Source organism: Hippoglossus hippoglossus, chromosome 6 (genome assembly GCF_009819705.1).
Source record: "Hippoglossus hippoglossus isolate fHipHip1 chromosome 6, fHipHip1.pri, whole genome shotgun sequence".
Taxonomy (NCBI): domain Eukaryota; kingdom Metazoa; phylum Chordata; class Actinopteri; order Pleuronectiformes; family Pleuronectidae; genus Hippoglossus; species Hippoglossus hippoglossus.
Window position 1 is genome coordinate 3,276,056 of NC_047156.1, and position 19,303 is coordinate 3,295,358.

The following is a 19,303-nucleotide window of genomic DNA, read 5'->3' on the forward strand; positions in this document are numbered from 1 at the left end:
ATATAAGAATATTACAAGGCATTATTAACACATAAAATATACTGATGAACTTGTACATCAATGTCGTGAAGGAAAATTGACCGTACCCACTTTATCGTGGTACCAAGGTGGTTTATTTCATGTAAATTCATGTGACCGATGTGTTTGTGCATGCGTGTGATTTTTGTGTGATTATCTGGTCCAACGGTTGCAGCAACGTTCATGCCATCTATTTTTAGTCACTCCTTGTAAAAAAACAAGTCGTCAGTAGGCCAACAGGTCTCTTTACAACTGCACAGTCGGGTAAGAGAAATGGCTACTAATATTAACAGCAACCCCCCCACCACCCTCATAAATGACACTCAAAAATGACGTACTCATTCATTGTTTACGCGTAAGGTCACTAAATGAGAGAGACAAGACTGTTCTCTGAGAAACAGCTTGGGTTTTACAGCGTCGCACATTTCAGCTGTTGTGTGACAAATCCACCAGAGGTCAAGGACCAAAGGTCACTCTCCTGTTCTCCTGTTCTCCCATGGCACAGTCAGACACTAATTGCTTGCAAGGAAAATAGCACCCCCCCTCCCCCCCCACACACACACACCAGGTTCTATCATCAGCTGTGAGCAGGGGGAAGTGCAAAATCTATTAGCTTAATAACAGCCCATGTTGTTCTCTGGATAATATCACTAATTACAAATAAAAGGAGGAGAAGGAGATCCCAGAAGAATTAGAGGATAGAAGTGTGGTGGCTACAAGTTAAGTACGGTGAAGAAAATCCTTCAGATGCTTCAGGGAGGAGATGTTTGATATAAAAACTAGAAATCAGTTGTGGTGAGAACTATGACATCATTGTTTCACCATCATTCAAAAGGCTTTTTTAACACTAGTGTGGTGCCCATTCAAAGACTTGAGCACCTGCTTATTCAAAGCTTGGTGAAGCTCGACTTAATACGCAGAACCCTGAAGTGGTCCTGGTGTAGTGTATCATGGCTCACTGTCACATGGTTATGTCATTATTGCCACAGGCCTTTTCCACAGAAGACATTTCAACATGTCATATTTAGGAAAAGCACAGGTGTCACTGATAACATGTGAAGATGGCTCTGTTCAGTTCACGTGTCCCAGTCGGACATGTGGAAAAGAGCCAGCATGCAAAACACCAGGACCCTGAAAATGAAGCAGCTAAATGGAATTCAGTGCTTTTCCCACAATGACAAGTCAAAATGTTGAAAATGGCCTGTTTGGTTTATAAATACAAGTGGGGCCCTTCAGGCAAAAAGCCAAGTACTGAAAACAATTAAGACATAATTAACCCCCAACTCAGTGATACTGTTCAGACAAGAACTCTGTTATTTCCTGGTCTTCACCTTTCACATATGAAGAAGGCAGCAGGAGGTTGTTCGGGTCAGATGCTTTCACAACAACAGGACAGTTTCCATGACATTCATGCGAGGGATGGCGCCTGCGTTGAGTTGGCAGGAGAAAGGCCATGAAATATGAATTTGACGACCAAGGCTCTTGCCTTCTCTTGCAACTTGTTTGACAATTTCAACATCATCCATCCATATCTCCAACAGATGAACCTTGTATTTCCAAGTTGACATCTTTGTCTGTGTCCTCTACGTGTATGGCACCTCTTCTTCAAGCTGTGATATTTGTATTTTTTCAGTCCTAACATTCTTTGCATGTTAGGAAATTCATCAACACGCCCACTGTGAATTTTCCAGAAATTGACTGTATTCTCACATGGCCTCACTCTGACATTTCACTCAGGTGCTGGCTGGAAAAGTTCTGTCCGGAGCAACTGACGCAAACATTTGGGTTCTGCCCCTTAAGGAAAATTCTGGAAAAGGTCTGGACTTTAGTGCTGAAAGCAGCTTGTCTTAAATACAAAACACTGAGCCACAACTGCCTTCTCTTTTAGTGTTACATAGAATTTAGTTGCCTAGCATGGGACAGCCCCGTTTCAACCACAGCAGAGGTTTGACCAACTATTTCAACAGAAGATACTCATGTGGATCTGTATCAGAACTCACTATGACCTATATCAGAGGTCTTAACTTTTACCTTAAATAAACTTTCTACAGACTCTGTGTAATCTTGCTAACATACAGAAACAGCAATGATTACATAACCTCCTTGGTGGAGGTATTGATGGTATGAGCTGTGAAAATAATGTGTAACTTCTGTTGGGTATGATTGAAAACTATTTACTGTTGCTAAAACTAGTGGTCAATCTTTAAGAAACAATTGTGTAAAAACGAGCAGCATCATAGAACCAGTTTATACAAATCAATCAATCTACAGAAGCTTCACTGGCTTCGTGTAATGCAGCCACAAATCATGTCGAAGCAGTTCTTGGGGAAGTATAGCTTCAATGAGCATGTAACTTAGATTTATAACCTAAAGCAGCACTTGAATGTTACTTTCTGTATCAGCAGAATCTTTCCATTTTCCTGCTCATATTCATAGCAGAGTGTTTAATGGATTTCGCTCTGGGACTATGGACCATTGGGGCAGTTACTATGAGCAATTAGGTCCTTGTATAACTGGACCAGAAGCTTTGTCGTCATCCTTGGAACTTTGTCAAATGTTCTCAATAGATGGACGGAGGTTGTGCTTTGTCATCTATTCAGTTTGTGAATTTCAAGGACAGAAGTTTAAGACAGAGCCATGGATTGGAGGATGTCCAGTCCTCTCTGGTGACCGGATGATTGCATGTCATTTTTTTTGCTGATGACGTAGTTCTGTTCGCTTTGTCTGTCTGTGGCTTACATCACTTTTTGGACGCCTTAGAACTATGGCTGCACGATAGGAAAACACATGTCATATGCGATATTGTTGTTGAATGTTGCAATGACAATATGATTTGCGATAAATGAACAAATGCTTAAGTACACGCACTCTAACCGAATCGAGCACGCCCCGCCATCTCCTCCAGCTCTCCATATATTGTCTACGTTTACAAATTCTGCTGTTTTTAATCCAGTCTGAGTTTACACATATGTCCGATGACACTGTTTCTGTGTGTGTCGGTGTGTCTGCCTGGCAGCGAGAGAGGAAGAGAGCGACAGGTTGATGAATGTGCGCTAAAGAAAGATTTAATTCATTTCAGAAAAGTATGTGATGATCAGTGTTGTCATTTCAAACAAATCAACATTCAAACTATAGCAAGTGAGCTGAGTCTGTGTGTGAGAGAGAGAGAGCAGCGCAGTCAGTGTGTGTGTGTGTGTGTACCCCGTTACCTTTCCCTCAGGTTCTGGGACTATAATAAATAAGCAACGGAATTCCTTTATAGTAATCAACCGCTTATAGATATCAGCTTGGCCCGGGACAAACGGGATCACTAGCAGTTTCCACTGTACTAGAATTTTGTTGGAAAGCGGAGGTGGCACGTAATTTGACGGAGGCGGCTCGCAATTCTCTATGCAGGAAAAACCCTGGAGAGGCCCGTCAATGATCTGAATATCTTTAATTTATTATGTAGGGCAGCAGGGCTCCATATGATTGGCCAAATATATATATATATATATATATATATATATATATAGACATGCAGAGCGTGAATGCATGGCACATGGAACACCCTTTATCGCAGTTCAAGCAGTCTTTTGCAATATGTATATCGTGCATGATGACGGTAAATTGTAGACATATTGTGCAGCCCTGCTTAGAAATGAATGGTTCACGTCAGAGAAAGTTAAATCATCATCCACGTACATCAGCACTGGCAGCTGATATAGATAACTATGGTTAATTTAGGGGGACTGCTAAGGGGATTTTGGCAAGTGGTTTGTAAAACATAATGGATGGAAGGATGCTTTATAAATACATCTATTGCGACTTCATCTAACTCTATATATAGATAGATAGATGAGGACATATATAAATAGCAGGATCCAAGGTGAATGCAGAAAGTTATTAATCATCTTAGTCATCCTTGAGTACGATCAAAAGATGCAGTGGATACTAGCCACTCTATTTTTATCAGCTGAATACTAATTCATACTTTACAACAGCTCAAACAACACTATAGGATCTGCTACAGGACATTAGGTATATACAGAGTGTTTTATTCCCCATCCATCAAGTAGCTGTATCTGTTTTTCTATTTAAGGACCATTAAGGTCTATTAAAAGAACAATAATACCATCCCTTCATCAGAATGAAGTAAAGAAATCATTCACCGACTAGAATTCATGAGTTTTAGTAAAGAAAACATAACTGATGCATTCATTGACTGAGTCAAATTGTTAGTTTATGTGTGTTGCCTCATGCATCTACTCCTGTAGATTAATCGGTGTCTGTTAAGGACTTGGTAGATACCGTGCGGCCTTGAACGGAGAAAATTGGCACACTGGTCAAAATAGCATCTAAACCACAAGGGTGAAGGAACAGAGCGGAGCTGGAACAACCAGAAGGAGAAAAATTATCCCTCACAATAGACCTACTTATATTGTCATCCCAGAACAATTGTGCAGTGTCACGTAATCAGTGCTCTTTTCACAGACATAAAAGACACAGACACGTCATGTCACCGACACCTGAAATGACTTGTCCTGACCCAAGAAGCGCATGGGCCCATTCATCGTTTGTGCCCATGTCTAAAGTGTGACCCACGTATATGGGCATCTCCAGGCCGACGGCAGGGATCCCAATAGAAATGACTGAAGTGTTGTCATTGCATTAAGAGAAATCAGAAGGGCACCCGCAAAATGTGCATCCTATAAAACGTTTAAAATAGAACGTAGGCTTATCAAATTTGATGACTATTTATATGAGCAGCAGAAACCTGATCAGTTTTGCCTTCAATCATCTGAAGGGTTTTATCAGGTCATCTGCCTGGCAGTCAAATATTAGGCCCTTCCTTGCTATTCACAACCAGCAGGACCACGACTACATCCGTGCCGAGCAACTCCCTCAAAATGGGCAACACAGCCTCGTCCCCTGCATGTTCTCATAAAGTAAACAGCCAATGTCTCTGGCCTTTTCAATGTCTCTGAGTAGATTGCATCTCCACGGCCTGAGATGTAGGACTAGCTTGCCTGCTACTGTGAGAGGAGGGGGGGGTGGGGGAGCTGCCCTGACGTGTCGCCTGACGAAAAATAACAGAGCAGGCACAGGGCTGAGAAGTGTTCACACAGATGTCCCCTTGTTTTGATTTAGGAAGCGAGAACGTACAATAATCCCTCTGACAGCCGCCCCCCCCCCCCCCAGCGGCTGAGTGACTGCGGCGTCACACGAGCGAAGTTGCTGTTATTGTGAAAACGCCTCCGACGCTGGAGGTTTATCACAGGATCGGTACATTTGGCCTAATATAATGCGCAGAGGCCTCCTCCTCCTCCTCCTCGCTGCTGAAGCCTTGGACATGACACTGTTGTTGTGCTCAGGCAACATGGAGCTGTAACCGGTTCTCACCAGACCGACGTGTACAAAAATATAAGATTTCAGCTGCAGGGGTTCCAGAACACTGCAACTGAAAATCACGCGAGAAAACACAGCCGTTTGTATTTCCTATTCCGATGCTAGCTGTGTGTCACACAACCGCTGCAAACAACTACACGGTCGACGGCTCGCAAGTTGTGTCCATTTTGTGTCCAGCTTATCACGCCGCTGTCAACACAACACCAGTCACAAGGAGGCAGCTAGGTTTAGCTAACGTTAGCCTGTTAGCCACAAGGCTAGCTGCTGTGCCACAGAGATAGCGCCCTGTTAGCTTGTTTATTGCATTCCACTGGTTAGCTTATTAGCAACAAACACAACAACATGTCAATTCGTGGTGGTTGTTGCTGGGTTCCAACCGGGGTGGGGGGTGTGGGGGGGGAGGAGGACGTCATATGCTCGGTCAGTTTACTGCAAACAAAATAACGTCATTAACGGTAAATAAACAAGCCGCGGGGGGGTGAAGGTGAATCTCATTTGTGGTGTAAATGAAGACAATGAGAGAGTGCGGAGGGTTGGGGGGGGGGGGGTTCACCGTCCCCCGTGTGGGGCATTCCTCCGCTCCACGGTGAGACAAAGCGGGGTTACAGGACCGGAGAAGCAGCTCAGACTAGATTTACCAGGACTGCACACACACACATACACGCACTCAACATAATCGCATACCGTGTGTGTGTGTGTGTGTATGTATGAGACCCCCCCTCCCTGTAACAGCACAGTGGCCGATTTGAGACCCCCTGACCCGGCTCGCTAACCTTTATAATGGACCCGCAGGTTGTTCTGTGACAGCCCGATGTAGCTGTACTTATCCTTGGGGCTCCAGGAGCGGGGCAGAGGGGTCTCTTCCTCGTTCACAGCCGGGTAGAGCCGCTTCAGCCGCTCGGTCAGCTCGTGTTCCTGGTAGTTAAAGGCCGGGTCTCCCAACGGCAGGCTTCCCGCTGCCAGCTCTGCCATCGTCGGCCTCCTGTTTCCCCGAAGTCGTTAGCGTCGGTTGGCGTCCGTCCGTGGCCCGGTGTCGGTGCTCTGGAGCTGCGGGCTGAGAGCGAGAGGGACCGAGGGGAGAAAATAGCAGCGGTGTGACATCCCCGGATAAGCAGCAGAATGCACTGTAGGCTGACGCGGTGCACTGTGGGTACTGTAGTCCAGCCCCTCGCTCGCCCCTACGCTAACGTCCCTGGAAATGACTACAAAGCTCCACTGCGGTGACCCCCCCAGCTGCGGGTCTTTCACCGGGGAGCTGGGAAATGTAGTTTTTTTTTTTGGTAAAGGTTGAATTTATAGACACCTTTTTTAGAAGATTATATCATTTAACGCTCATTTTTTTATTTGGTGCACGCATGAGAGGAAGTGGAGCTTGATAATGAATGTGTAGAGTTACTATTTTCATTATTTGCACAAGGAAAACAAAGTGTTTCAAAATGTGCCTTTTCTAAAGACAGCTCGACTCAAATCATTTTAGCATGTAGCATGTTTTTCTTACCTCCCCTCCCATCACGTCCACATTACGTTATTATGCTGAAGTTGTAGTTTTGTGTGATGTTTATTTTTAAACCATATTAAGTATTGTATTACTTATTTATCATACAGTTTATTGCTGGCACTAATCAAACTTAACGGCTTACCTTTCGGTTCAAGAGCAGCTCTTTCCCGTGGTTGAGAAAACGTCTATTTCCTGTAATCAAACAGAAAGTTTTAGTCTTATACAATTGGAAATCTAGTTAGGCAGCGCCGCGGTCAACTCTGTGGGTCCAGCTGCGGGCACCGTCCTTGTTACCATGGGAACCAATCCACAGCGCTAGTGCCTGTGATGCTAAACCCGAGTTTAACAAACAGCTAACGCGTCGTTATTTAACCGTCGTATCATCGCAAGATATGTCACCGCACAGAGATATTAAACTTCCGCCTTTACCGCCGTCACAAAAACAAAGGCAAGTGATGAGGAACCCGCTGTAGACAATGTTTTACCGGTCGGTTGGCTGCTGCCTGGTTAAATCAGCGAGGGCAAACTCCAATCGTGGCAGCGGTAGCTCGTAGAGGCACTTCCGGTGTCAAAGAAACTGCCACTGATATGTAAAGGCAGCTGCCTCTGGTGCCACACTGTGTAGAGGCAGCTGCCTCTGTTGCAACACTTTGAAGGCAGCTGCCACTGTTGCCACACTGTTTGGAGGCAGCTGCTTTTGTTGCCACACTGTTTGGAGGCAACTGCCACTGTTGCCACACTGTTTGGAGGCAACTGCTTTTGTTGCCACACTGTGTAGAGGCAGCTGCATCTGTTGCCACACTGTTTGGAGGCAACTGCTTTTGTTGCCACACTGTTTGGAGGCAACTGCTTTTGTTGCCACACTGTTTGGAGGCAGCTGCATCTGTTGCCACACTGTTTGGAGGCAGCTGCATCTGTTGCCACACTGTTTGGAGGCAGCTGCCTCTGTTGCAACACTTTGAAGGCAGCTGCATCTGTTGCCACACTGTGTAGAGGCAGCTGCCTCTGTTGCAACACTTTGAAGGCAGCTGCCACTGTTGCCACACTGTTTGGAGGCAACTGCTTTTGTTGCCACATTGTTTGGAGGCAGCTGCATCTGTTGCCACACTGTTTGGAGGCAACTGCATCTGTTGCCACACTGTTTGGAGGCAACTGCTTTTGTTGCCACACTGTTTGGAGGCAGCTGCTTTTGTTGCCACACTGTTTGGAGGCAGCTGCTTTGGTTGCCACACTGTTTGGAGGCAGCTGCTTTGGTTGCCACACTGTTTGGAGGCAGCTGCTTTGGTTGCCACACTGTTTGGAGGCAGCTGCTTTGGTTGCCACACTGTTTAAATGCAGCTGGAACTGCCTCTTCGAGCTGCCACTGTCTCTCCGTTAAATTAACAATGTTCATCTTGACTTAGCCCTGTTCTTTTGTTTCAGACTTACAAATGACCACAGTGTTCAAAATAACACTGTCCAGACGCGAGAGGAAGGACAAGAAGGAGCAAGTGCAGTGAGAAAGGTGAGTAAACTATCAATAGGTTCATCTAAGCTCTGAGGATTTCAGTCAGAGTAAGATTACCTTATCTTAAGTTAGTAGGTATGAAGAATAGGCAAGTGTAATTTGATTGCTGCAAAGATATTAAGTCAATATCAACAGACGCTGGGATGAATGAGAGCTCATGGCGGACTGTGACACTGTCGAACCATGCTGCCTATATACTAAACCACTGTCTTTAGTCAATACAGCCAACCATTGTTTTTCACTGTCATTGTAAAGTCAAACACCTGTCTTGTCTTTTGTGTGTTTGCGTGTGCCATGTTAGTTGTGTGTTGCAGGCGGCAGTCACATTTATGCAGGCGCAGGGAGAAAGCCCCAACTGCTGATGCACATGGAAAGCTATGTGACAAGGGAGCTTCATACTATCAGTCCCAGTGAGCCCAAACACCAGGAAGTGAAGCTACAGGTGCTGTGGCTTTTTTCACAAATCAACCAGAGAATATAACCTATACGTCCATGTTCAGTGCACATTTATTATTGTTTGTCTGTTTCCATATCTCCATCTACCTTGGCCACAGGTCTACCGTCATATCTTTGGTGGTTTCATCAAAGAGTTCAAAACCTACCAACCCATTCTGTCTGCTATCAAAAAGGAATATGAAAACACGTTAGGTCAGTAGCTCTGCAAAAACCTGTCTAATCATTTTAATCATTTTTATTTTCTAAATGATTGCCCTAGAAGAACCCACAAGTTCTCAGAAGTGATTTTTCTCAACCACAAAATCTGAAAGGATTCAATTTGCAACTTTACAAGATGAAAAAAATATATTTATGTTGGAGAAGTTTATTCAAGGGTTTTTTCATAAATCAACTGTCAAAATTGTCGTCAATAATCTTCAGCCCATAAATTATAATAATAGATTCTTTATCATGCATCTGTTCAGCATACCAGCAGGATCAAATCCAAGAACTGGAACCGCTGCGATCCCAACTGTGGCTGGTGAGGGAGGAATGTGAGCGGAAGATTCAAGCTCGCTTGGGAGAGGAGCAGGCTGAGATTGGAGCCTTGAAAAGGGAGAAGCAGCAGCTGCAGAGGGACATTGAGGACACGAGGGAGAAAGAAACGGGCATTCAGCAAGTGGTACATACCTCTATATATTTATTAAGTCACGTAACCTTTAAGGGCTTACAACTTGGTGTGATCAATTTACAGATAAATTCCTGTATTTCAAATATTTATTAAAAAAAAAAAATTTGGTGTCAGTACAAACATTTTTATGAAAGTAAAGTTCAGATCATAAGGTTCCTTTTTAGATTAGCAACCTTTTGCGTCAGTCACCCCACTATCTTCCATTCCTCTCCAGGTAGAACGTCTGCAGTGTGAACTGTCCAACCAGTATCTGCGATACCGGGAGGAGCGTGACGCCCGCAGGTTGCTGATTGGACAGCTCAGTTACCTAACAAGAGCTTCTGGGAAGGAGGAGCTCACTGCAGATGAAAATACAGGTGAGCCATACAGCAGGAAATGACATCACTGTTTATGTACACACTATTCTACTTCTTTAGAAACTAACCCATGACTAAAATGTCTGGTTAAGACTCACCAGATGTAGACTGGTTTTATGACAGCCACCGAGCGTCAGGGGTGATTTTCCTCTTCATCTACTTTGTTACAATAAACAAAAAGATCAACCTTCGACATGTCTTCTACAGTTTTATATGTTGACTCATCTATGTGAGACTAAACTCTGTTAAAATGTTTTAATACAATTAAAAATATATAGTACTTAAATATAGTGCATTTAAATACCAAGCAGAAAGTTTGATTTCCTGAATGATTTATTTTATGTTAGTAATTTATGAATAAGAGACTTAACCAAATATGCAACTATAAATATCCCAAAACAAGCATATTATGTTGAGATCTGTTTCCCCTTTGAAAGAAGAGGCCAAGGACCCAGAGGAGCTGCAGCTCGCTCTGAGGGTATGTCGGGGAGACCTGACTACAGCCCAGGAGGAGCTCACCAGGATGAAGGCAGAGTACTGGGATGTTGTACCACGACGCAACTGGGACACCCTGGAACAAACACACAAGCAGACACTCCTGCAGGTAGCTCACAGTACACTTGCATACAATTCAGAATCCGGTAGAATTCAGTATTTAAATTTAAAACATTTATAAAATCGTCACCATGATTTTTCTTTTTTCTTTCTTCTTCTGTCTAGTTGAAGACGCTGCAGGGTGACTTTAGTCAGCTGAGGAGTGAGTATGACACCTTGCTGGAGCTCCATAAAGGAGGTGACGTGCAGGTTGAGACTCTCGACTCCACCACTGTGCAGGTACAGTACTTTACTTCAAAAGTGGACACAATATGCGGTGGTGATTTTGTATGGAGCTGAGTTTCTCCAATTTCTTTCTCAGGTGGATTTGAGTGTGTCTAAAGGGCAAAGCCAAATTCAGTCCAGCCAGCGTGAGAGCGACACCCTCACTGTCCAGGAGTTCAGGTGACATGAATAAGATGCAAAGAAAGCACACACACAATTATAGTCAAGAATATTCATACCATCCTAAATTACAAACTGCTTCAGAGGGGCTTCACAATCTCTACTACATACAGATTCAGAGAACACAGAGGTAATAGATTAAAGTCTTTACCCATAGTCCAAAATTCCATGTACAAGAAGTCAGTCCAGAACAGGTAATTTAAAAACAGGCAAGGAGCCAAAAAATGAAAACAGCCAGTAAAGGTCATACAGAGAGAGGCTCGACAAGGAAAAACATGAACACATGATGTGTACATGAGGGGGACTATGATATCCTGGCAGGGAATAATGAGCAGAGCAGACTAAAGGGGATTGATGGTGGGAAGCACAGACTGTGCCTGAGAAATACACACTGCAATAACAGGAAATGTTATGATGTCAAAATAAAACAGGAAATGCAAAGTTATAGGTTTATAGGCATGTTGCAGTTCTCTTTTGCTCGATCCCAATTTGTTTTCTTCAAGAGAGTTGTTTTGTTGTCTGTGTGTAGGGAAGCCGTGAGCACAGCGTTCCCTCTGAAGACGGATGAGGGAATCAATGAACTTGTGACCTTGGCTCAAAGTGAAGCAGACAGAAACAATGACATCATCTCCTCCCAGAGGCTCCACAGCTTGGTAAGTACCTGCAGAGGTTAATCAGAATCAGAGTCAGGGTTCATTGCCAAGTAGGTTTACACATGCAAGGAATTTGCTGTGGTATGTTTACTAGCGTATACAGTACAGTATAGTGTAGTTCAGTGTAGTACACCATAGCCTGACATGCACATCCTTAAAGAGATATCTACAAATCACAAACACACAATACAACACTGTGTTTAACTGTTGTTCAGCATTTAGTAGCTCTAACTCTGAAATCCACTCAGTTTCAGAGATATCTTGTTGCTTTTGCTCTTAATTTGTCACCCGTCTGTAGTTTGAAAAAATTGTCCGATCCTTTTCTAAAATGTTTCTTTCTCGACTTTAATTCTCCAACAGCTTGAAGAATCTGTTGTGGCAGCACAACCTCCAGTTCCTGACCAATCCGAGGAAAACGTTGAATCAAATCGTTCTCCAGCCAGCAACTGATATAAAGTTGTAATATTTGTATTCGTGCCCTTCACCTCTGTTGTTATGGGACCAGAACACCAAATCTCACCAATTAATATAATAACTATCAAATGTGCCTTGTAGAATTGGTAAAGGTCATCTTGCAATATAATTATATTTGTGTCTTTATTCTCTATTCATTACATTGTCAATAGACTTTAAATGTGCAGTTTTCTTGTAAAATGGACGAACTGGACCTGCACATAACAGAGAGAGCTATTCATTCATTCCCAGATCGCATGAAAAACCACATAATATAGACCACACTTGACAGTCACTGCATCAGAGAAGTACGTTTTCCGTGGTGCACAGTTATCCGAACCCTGCACCATCGGGCTCAGTCTGTGCCCACAAGGTCAGACAGCAACGAAAAGGAACTAACACATATCAAAAATAACTTAAAACATGTGGTTATCCAAACTGGGCCTTTGTCCAAACAACAAAAAGGAGAAACGGGGCAGAAAGGGAGGAAAAGAAAGATCAACAGAACAATGTTGTGAACCCTTATGTTGCTGGAGAATCTGAAAAACTCAGGAGGATTTTCAAAAAAACACCACATCCCAGTACACATCAAGCCTATCAACACACTGAGGCAGACACTGGTCCTCCCCAAAGACAAAACACCCAGACAGTATCAGAGCAACGCAGTCGAACATAGTGAGGAATGCTCAGACCTGTACATTGGGGAAACTAACCAACCCAGCACAGCACAGAAGAGCCAGCTCCTCAGGTCAGGACCCAGCAGTCCACCTACATCTAAAAGGACAAGGGACATTCACTTGAAGACAACAATATCCACATTTTGGCCAGGAAAGACAAGTGGTTTGAAAGAGGAATGAAGGAAGCCATCTACGTCAAACTAGAAAAACCATCTCTGAACAGAGGAGGAGGTTTGAGACACCCCCAGTGAAACCAGCCTCTCAGGTAACCTCAACGACCCTACCAGTTAAATACCTGGGACTCCCCCAAGTCCAGTTGACTGTGTTTTTCAGCACTTGGATACAAAGGTACTGAACAAAAATGTTTTTAAAATGCAGAAGAGGGAGCCTCATAATAAAAAAAATGTAAATGATCACTATTGTTGATGAGTTAACAGATTTTTGTTTTCAATTTTTAATTATTTGATAGAGGCCCTGTGAAAAACGTTCAGATAATCTAGAGGTAGTGGGAAAGTGATTCTGGAAACCTGTTGGTGTTGAAATTAGTATAATTTTCTAATTATAATTTAAAGTAAATGATGCAATGACATCCACAAACTTTATCTTCTTCAAAAAAGTCTGTACACAACAACAGGACTATGCTGGAGCCACTACTACTACTAATATTATGATATTACTATAATAATGTAATAATAATAATACTTGCACCTGCAGAAAGAACTAGAAACAAACTACAAACGAATGTAAACAACCGAGTGACGCGTAAGGACTCCAGCCCCCACAATGCCCCGCGCCTGACGCCGGGCACGTCCCGGCAGCGGACTCGCTCTATCTGCAGCCGGCGGCCTCGGCGGAGCTGAGAGGTGAGAGCTCGTATCTCTTGTTTCCAGGGAGCGCTCGTGTGGAGCAGTGAATGGAAACATGTGTGGAAACCGAGCCCGCTGCTTCGGCCCCACGCCTGGACCCGGACAGCGGGGTCCCCGGGGTTAGTTGCGCTGCTCCGGCCCGGGTCGGGGCGAGCGTCGGGCACGCCTATGTAGGGGAGCTGTCTGCGGGCTCCGGAGAGCCGTGTCCGCGGGCCCGCAGGAGGCACTTGGAGGAGACGGGGTATTTTTAGCAACCAGCGCACGGGCCGGCGTCAGGCAAGCGGCCCGCGTGTCCGCCTCAAGAAATACCATGTAAATGGAGGCTAACACGGGAATAACTCGGGATTTAAACCAGGCTAAGTTAGCAAAACAAGACAGCTCACGAGCTAATATTAGCCAGTTAGCTGCTGAAATGAGCTTCTACATGTATCAACCTCACTAAATGTGATTGTATTTCACTCCCCCGGGCCTCGAACCTAACGTGGGCTGATACTTACACTGTGTTGTTTGGCTTTTTCCTCCAGTTTGGGAGCTCAGAAACAACTGTGGCGGCTTTAATGAGAGCACATGACCCGTGTTGTCACTGGGAGGCCTCGGTTAAACTGGGACATGGGCACCGGGGGCATCAGGGTCGCCTTGTTGTGGTTATTACTCCCTCGAGTATTAAAACCTGAGGGTTATTGGTTATTTCCCTGAGCTGGAGGAATCTGCCAGTAACTGTCAGACGGTCCCTGAGGCACATGTAATGTTTCTAATGCTTCAGGGCTTCTTTCATGTGTGTGTTTTTATAATGACACAGCAACATAAATATGTGTGGAAAGTGTGCAGAACTTTAAAGTTACATGTATTTATATTTTAACCGGTTTTTACTGTTTGGTTTATACTTTTAAATTAGCTTATTTTATGTTCTTTTACACTGTTTTATTAGTTTCATTTTACTTACTCTCTCTGGCTAATAATATAATAATAACACTGATAACAATAGTAGATTAATTCCATCTATTATCTATACCACTTGTACTTTTATGGTCATCAGGGACTACTACTACAACTATAGTAATATATTAATACTATAATAGCAATAATAGTAGATTAATTCCATCCATCTGGGACTGGAGCCACTAATACTACTAAAATAATAAAATAATAATACTATAACAACAATAGTAATAGTAGATTTAATATATCTAATATATTCCTTTTTATATTAGGATTTTTGTGTTTTATCCTCTTTATGTATTTCTTTAAATTATTTCTAATTTATTTTCTATTTTGCTTTTTTGTGTGTCTTTAAAAAAAAATACTGCCTCTAGTGTTAACTCATTGCAAACTGATGAGTTAGCGTTTCCTCAGTCCCTGTTTTCACAGAGCGTCTTCATTTCTTAGGGCTCTGTTAAGCCCTAGCTTTGTGTGTGTGTGTGTGTGTCAGTGTGTGTCTGGGGGAGGTGTTTTTTTTGTGAGGCACTTTGTGTTACATTTTGATTGTATGAAAAAGTCCTGTATAAATAAAGTCTGGTTAACTTTGTAGTCTGTTGCAATAGAAGCGACATATACAGGGCATGAGGGCTGTTCACGGTGCCCACATTGTGGCTTTGCAGTAGACTCACTACTCACCAGAGGAACGTTATCATGTGGTTGCCGTGGTGCTCGGCAGGTTTGACTCATCAGCCAGACGGTGTGACAGGGAAGGAGTAGAACGAACTTGGTCAATAAAGCGCTGCGTGCATTGTATCTGTTTCTACTCAATTTATTGTTTAAAATTAAACTCTGGGGAAAAAGCCCCTTTACTTTAGGGTTATAGCCTCTGTATATTTTGACTAGAAGAGATTGTAACATATGATCGTTTTCACACTTTAATTTTCCACCCACGTTTTGTTTATTTCTCTCTGGCTCCCACCGTCTCTCTAACCCCGTCCCCTTCTATCTCCCCATCTTCCCAGTGTGTTGCAGGGTGATTCAGGATGGTGGACCAGCCTCCGTGGGAGCAGATAGGTTCCAGCTTCGTGCAGCACTATTACCAGGTGTTTGACTCTGACAGAACACAACTTGGATGCATATATGTGAGTGTAACAGAACCATGTTTTTGTTGAGTTACGAGACGTCTCATCATAGGGATGGGCTGCGTTTGCAGAGGTTTGGGGAATGACATCTAGCAGGTGCTCCTGCTGAGTGCAAGTCAGATTCAGATTCAGAGTTGTCTGTGTTAACAACAACGTAAACATAACAACATAACATTTACAAAATGTAAACTAGGCCGAAAAACTGCAGGCATTATGTTGTCTTTAATTAAATTGTTTTTTTCCCTGAACAACCTATTATAAATATTTGATACACGTTAAAAAAATTATAAGAAACGTAAGACTGTTGCAGCTGCCAAAGCAGAGATCGAGGAGCAAGGACGTCAACAGTGCTAAACACCTGATAACGTATGTCTAACTGCGATGTTGCATTGACTGTTGGCAGGTTTTTTTTACTTAATTTAACTCATTCCAGGTTAGTAACCTAATAACCACTTTGTTTCTCCTCCACACAGATAGATGCATCATGCCTTACGTGGGAAGGACAACAGTTCCAGGGGAAAAGAGCAATTGTCGAGAAACTCTCAGTGAGTTTGATTTAGTAACTCATTGCTTTATACAGAGGTAACAGGTGGTGGGTGACCCCGAACCTTTTACTGTAACATCTGTGGATACAAACAGCAGTCGGTAACGAACATGTATGTGGACACTCCCATGTGTTTGTGAGTTCAGTGACGATCATGCTACTTTTTCTGTTTTAGCTTTACTGATGAAATAGTTACAGATAAATGAGGTGATTCTTGGGCAAATGTTTTGATGTCTGTTCTTTTTTTAATTTATTATCTTGTAACAATAATTAATTCCTGAATTAATCTTTCTCTTACCTGTGTGTGTGTGTGTATGTGTTTTTTGACAGAGCCTCCCCTTCACAAAAATAGCGCATAGTATAACAGCGCAAGATCACCAGCCCACTCCAGACTGCTGCATCTTGAGTATGGTTGTAGGACAGCTAAAAGTAAGAAGCACAGTCATTCATGCTTTATTCAGATCAAGAACATAATAAGATGTATTGTTCCTTGTTTGTTTGATGGAGGTCTATATAATGCAAGTGAGAGTATTGGAAACTGTTAAATGCAGTAACGTAACATTTTGCCTTTCAATGTCAATCCCTGCTTCTATTTATTTCACTGAGTTGGATTTAAAACATGCAGAGAGAAACTACTTTAGTGTCCATGTGATGCCGCCTCCATCTCAGTCTTTGTCCTGAACCTCTTCTGTGTGTTTGGCTGCAGGCTGACGAAGACCCCATCATGGGATTCCATCAGAGTTTCATCCTCAAGAACATTAACGATGCATGGGTGTGCACCAATGACATGTTCAGGCTGGCCATTCACAACTTTGGCTAGGCCCGCTCCCCGCTCTGGTGGGCAGGGGCGGCCAAAGGGAAGGGCACTGAGCGAAGTATGGATGGATGGACGGTGGGGAGGGAGGAGTCGAGGATGGAGAGAAGACGGAAAACTCGTCCCCCCTCTCCTGCTGTCTTATTTACGCCTGTCTGGAAAAACAAGCAAACACCGAAGTTTCGATGTCAATCACTGAACCTCATCCCGGTGGGTTTTCAGACCACCCCAGCCAGTAGAACTGCAAAGTGTTTGTTCCTGAGAGCCGGCCGACCAATCAGACGTCCCAGTCTGCCACTCTGCTGATCTGCATGACGCTGGGAGACCCTCATTACAATATCTACACTCCAGCCACCAGAAAGACAAAACAGCTGACCGACGCCATTAACGCATCCTCTGCTCGGCTCCCTTCCCTTCGTTACTCCATTCTAACCCGTTCTACTGTTGACTCCACTGCTGTCACCTCAGTTCTGGTAGCACTGTTGTTGACTGGTTTGTAGATCCATGTTCAGGTCCAGAGTCAGCTTCATCTTCACTTCTGACTTGTGTTATAATTTGTTTTTAGATGACACTTGTGCATTGACTTTAGCTTGCCTTAGTGCATTTGACTGATTTTAATATTCTTTTAATTCATTGTTAACTTTGCCATGATTCACTCCAGGTTTTTCCCTCGCAACCAAAGAATCATGGAGGACAAAGTTTGACCCTGCTGTGTGATATGCTCTGATCTTACATACTCTCTCTTTCTATCTCTCTCTGCCTCTGTCAACCTCAGACTTTCTCACACGTCTGGCATGGACTACAGCCACGATACACAATAAAACCTGGACTTTTTTTCTTAATGCTTGTGGATTTGTCTCTGTATCATTCTCTTTGACTAATTGTTTTCCCAGTCGGTCTCCACAGCGACTCCTCGTACAAGTGTTGACTTTAAAGCAGACACTGCTCATATTCAGGTTCATAAACAAGTATGGTTATTACTTGAAAAGATGTACATGCTCTAATGTTCAGAAAACACATCACTTTCTTCATACTGTCCATTGCTGCAGCTCCTCTTATGTCGGCCTCCACTGTTGCTAAACCTGGCTTTGTTAGGGGTCGTGCCAGACTAGCCGCTAGGTGTGCATTATGCAAATGTGACATCACAATGGTATGGGAAGTATGGCCAGTACTACTGACGAGGTGTTTCTGGAGCTTAAGTGTTTTCTGTGGGGGAAGGGAGATGCCTTTACCACAGACTTTGGGCTTTTTACCATTTTATAGCTTTTATATTCATATAAAACATAGATAACACGTTAGAGGAAAGAATAAGTAAATAAGCATCATCTGCCTTCTTAAAGTACAAATCAGTATACTATTGCTTTTTGCAGATTGTTGGGGGACCAAACTACCAGAGATCAGCTGGTTTAAATGTTTTGTGATCTAATTGATAGAAAAAAAGTCAAATGAATATACACCCAGCCACTGGAAAAAAAGAAAAGATAATTTACCTTGTATATTGTTGCCATGTTACACTATTTTGCTTTTGTGAATGTCACACAACTTCAAGTGGAACCAAAGCAGTCCCTCAAAGGTGCTACAACAGACTGTGTGACCAGTCAAAGATCTCATCGTACTGAGCATATGATGTCATACTGTTGGCATCCGTATGATTCATGTGTTGGAACAGCTGGTATTCATCTGTTCATTTGAACTCTATTTCCTTCTCGAGGTGCAGCAGTGATTTGCTCATTGGTTTGTTCACTGACTTCGCTGTGAAGATTGTATCATAAGTTGTGTGCGATCACAAACACTGAGGGGAGGACGCCAGACACCTGCACGTCTGGAACAAGCAGCAGCCAGTCACCTGATGTGCTCTTGACTTAGAAGCTAGGCAGGTGTTAATTCAACTACATGATCATTTAGAGGAGGCAGGTTGTGGTGCTGCGTGAGCTGCATTACATTATAAAGACAGATGCCTCTATTATTTTGGCCACCCTCATTCAAACCAATGAGAAGCCATGCAAATAAACCCACTCCTCTTGGTGTGGTGCAATGCAGCTCCACAGCACCACAAAGTGAAACCTTTAAAATGGTCACACAATTATTGAACACATCTTTAACAGTTTCAACAAAAAAATAAAGATGAACTCATATTTGATTGGTAGTGTTACATCATAAATGACAAATTAAAAAGAATTACAGTTCAATAATCCTTCATTTTGTATTTCTGAACTTATTCGTGTAATCGTTATTGTCATAATACTATTATGTTGTATTTGTTCTTACTCCTTTTCGAATATGTAGATTAAACAATTAAGCTTTTAAATGTTTCACTTGTTTGTATGATATCTAATATCATAAA

General features: G+C 43.1%; 3 protein-coding genes across 11 annotated transcripts in view; 2 read left to right on the forward strand and 1 right to left on the reverse strand.

Annotated features, from left to right (window-relative positions):
* Nucleotides 1-6,577, reverse strand: part of ranbp10 (RAN binding protein 10) — a 23,430-nt gene extending 16,853 nt beyond the window's left edge. For 3 of the 5 annotated variants that reach the window (XM_034587861.1, XM_034587857.1, XM_034587858.1), the window contains exon 1: nucleotides 6,180-6,575. In XM_034587861.1, coding sequence (XP_034443752.1) covers nucleotides 6,180-6,378 — 199 coding nt within the window. In that variant the 5' untranslated portion in view covers nucleotides 6,379-6,575. Of the gene's footprint in view, nucleotides 1-6,179 lie in introns of all 5 variants that reach the window. The other 2 variants (XM_034587856.1, XM_034587859.1) reach the window with 2 other exon arrangements.
* Nucleotides 1-12,858, forward strand: part of tsnaxip1 (translin-associated factor X interacting protein 1) — a 20,092-nt gene extending 7,234 nt beyond the window's left edge. The window contains exons 1-11 of one of the 3 annotated variants that reach the window (XM_034587863.1): nucleotides 6,886-7,352; nucleotides 8,327-8,408; nucleotides 8,713-8,853; nucleotides 8,966-9,059; nucleotides 9,332-9,528; nucleotides 9,752-9,893; nucleotides 10,334-10,497; nucleotides 10,614-10,727; nucleotides 10,810-10,892; nucleotides 11,422-11,545; nucleotides 11,906-12,858. In XM_034587863.1, the coding sequence (XP_034443754.1) occupies nucleotides 7,297-7,352; nucleotides 8,327-8,408; nucleotides 8,713-8,853; nucleotides 8,966-9,059; nucleotides 9,332-9,528; nucleotides 9,752-9,893; nucleotides 10,334-10,497; nucleotides 10,614-10,727; nucleotides 10,810-10,892; nucleotides 11,422-11,545; nucleotides 11,906-11,995 (1,287 nt within the window). In that variant the 5' untranslated portion in view covers nucleotides 6,886-7,296 and the 3' untranslated portion in view covers nucleotides 11,996-12,858. Of the gene's footprint in view, nucleotides 1-6,885; nucleotides 7,353-8,326; nucleotides 8,409-8,712; nucleotides 8,854-8,965; nucleotides 9,060-9,331; nucleotides 9,529-9,751; nucleotides 9,894-10,330; nucleotides 10,498-10,613; nucleotides 10,728-10,809; nucleotides 10,893-11,421; nucleotides 11,546-11,905 lie in introns of those variants that run through there. The other 2 variants (XM_034587862.1, XM_034587864.1) reach the window with 2 other exon arrangements.
* Nucleotides 12,859-13,446: 588 nt separating this feature from the next.
* nutf2 (nuclear transport factor 2) lies at nucleotides 13,447-17,806 on the forward strand. 3 transcript variants are annotated; one of them, XR_004614174.1, is made up of 6 exons: nucleotides 13,447-13,538; nucleotides 15,482-15,601; nucleotides 16,075-16,146; nucleotides 16,476-16,574; nucleotides 16,852-17,169; nucleotides 17,621-17,806. XR_004614174.1 is itself a non-coding variant. In XM_034588661.1 (5 exons), the coding sequence occupies exons 2-5, from the start codon at nucleotides 15,503-15,505 to the stop codon at nucleotides 16,963-16,965; spliced, it is 384 nt and encodes a 127-aa protein (XP_034444552.1). In that variant the 5' UTR covers nucleotides 13,447-13,538; nucleotides 15,482-15,502; the 3' UTR covers nucleotides 16,966-17,806. The 3 variants fall into 3 exon arrangements, 2 of the variants coding, with proteins under 2 accessions (XP_034444552.1, XP_034444553.1); XM_034588661.1 differs by having other exon boundaries at nucleotides 16,852-17,806; XM_034588662.1 differs by having other exon boundaries at nucleotides 13,451-13,538; nucleotides 15,482-15,562; nucleotides 16,852-17,806.
* Nucleotides 17,807-19,303: the final 1,497 nt, after the last annotated feature.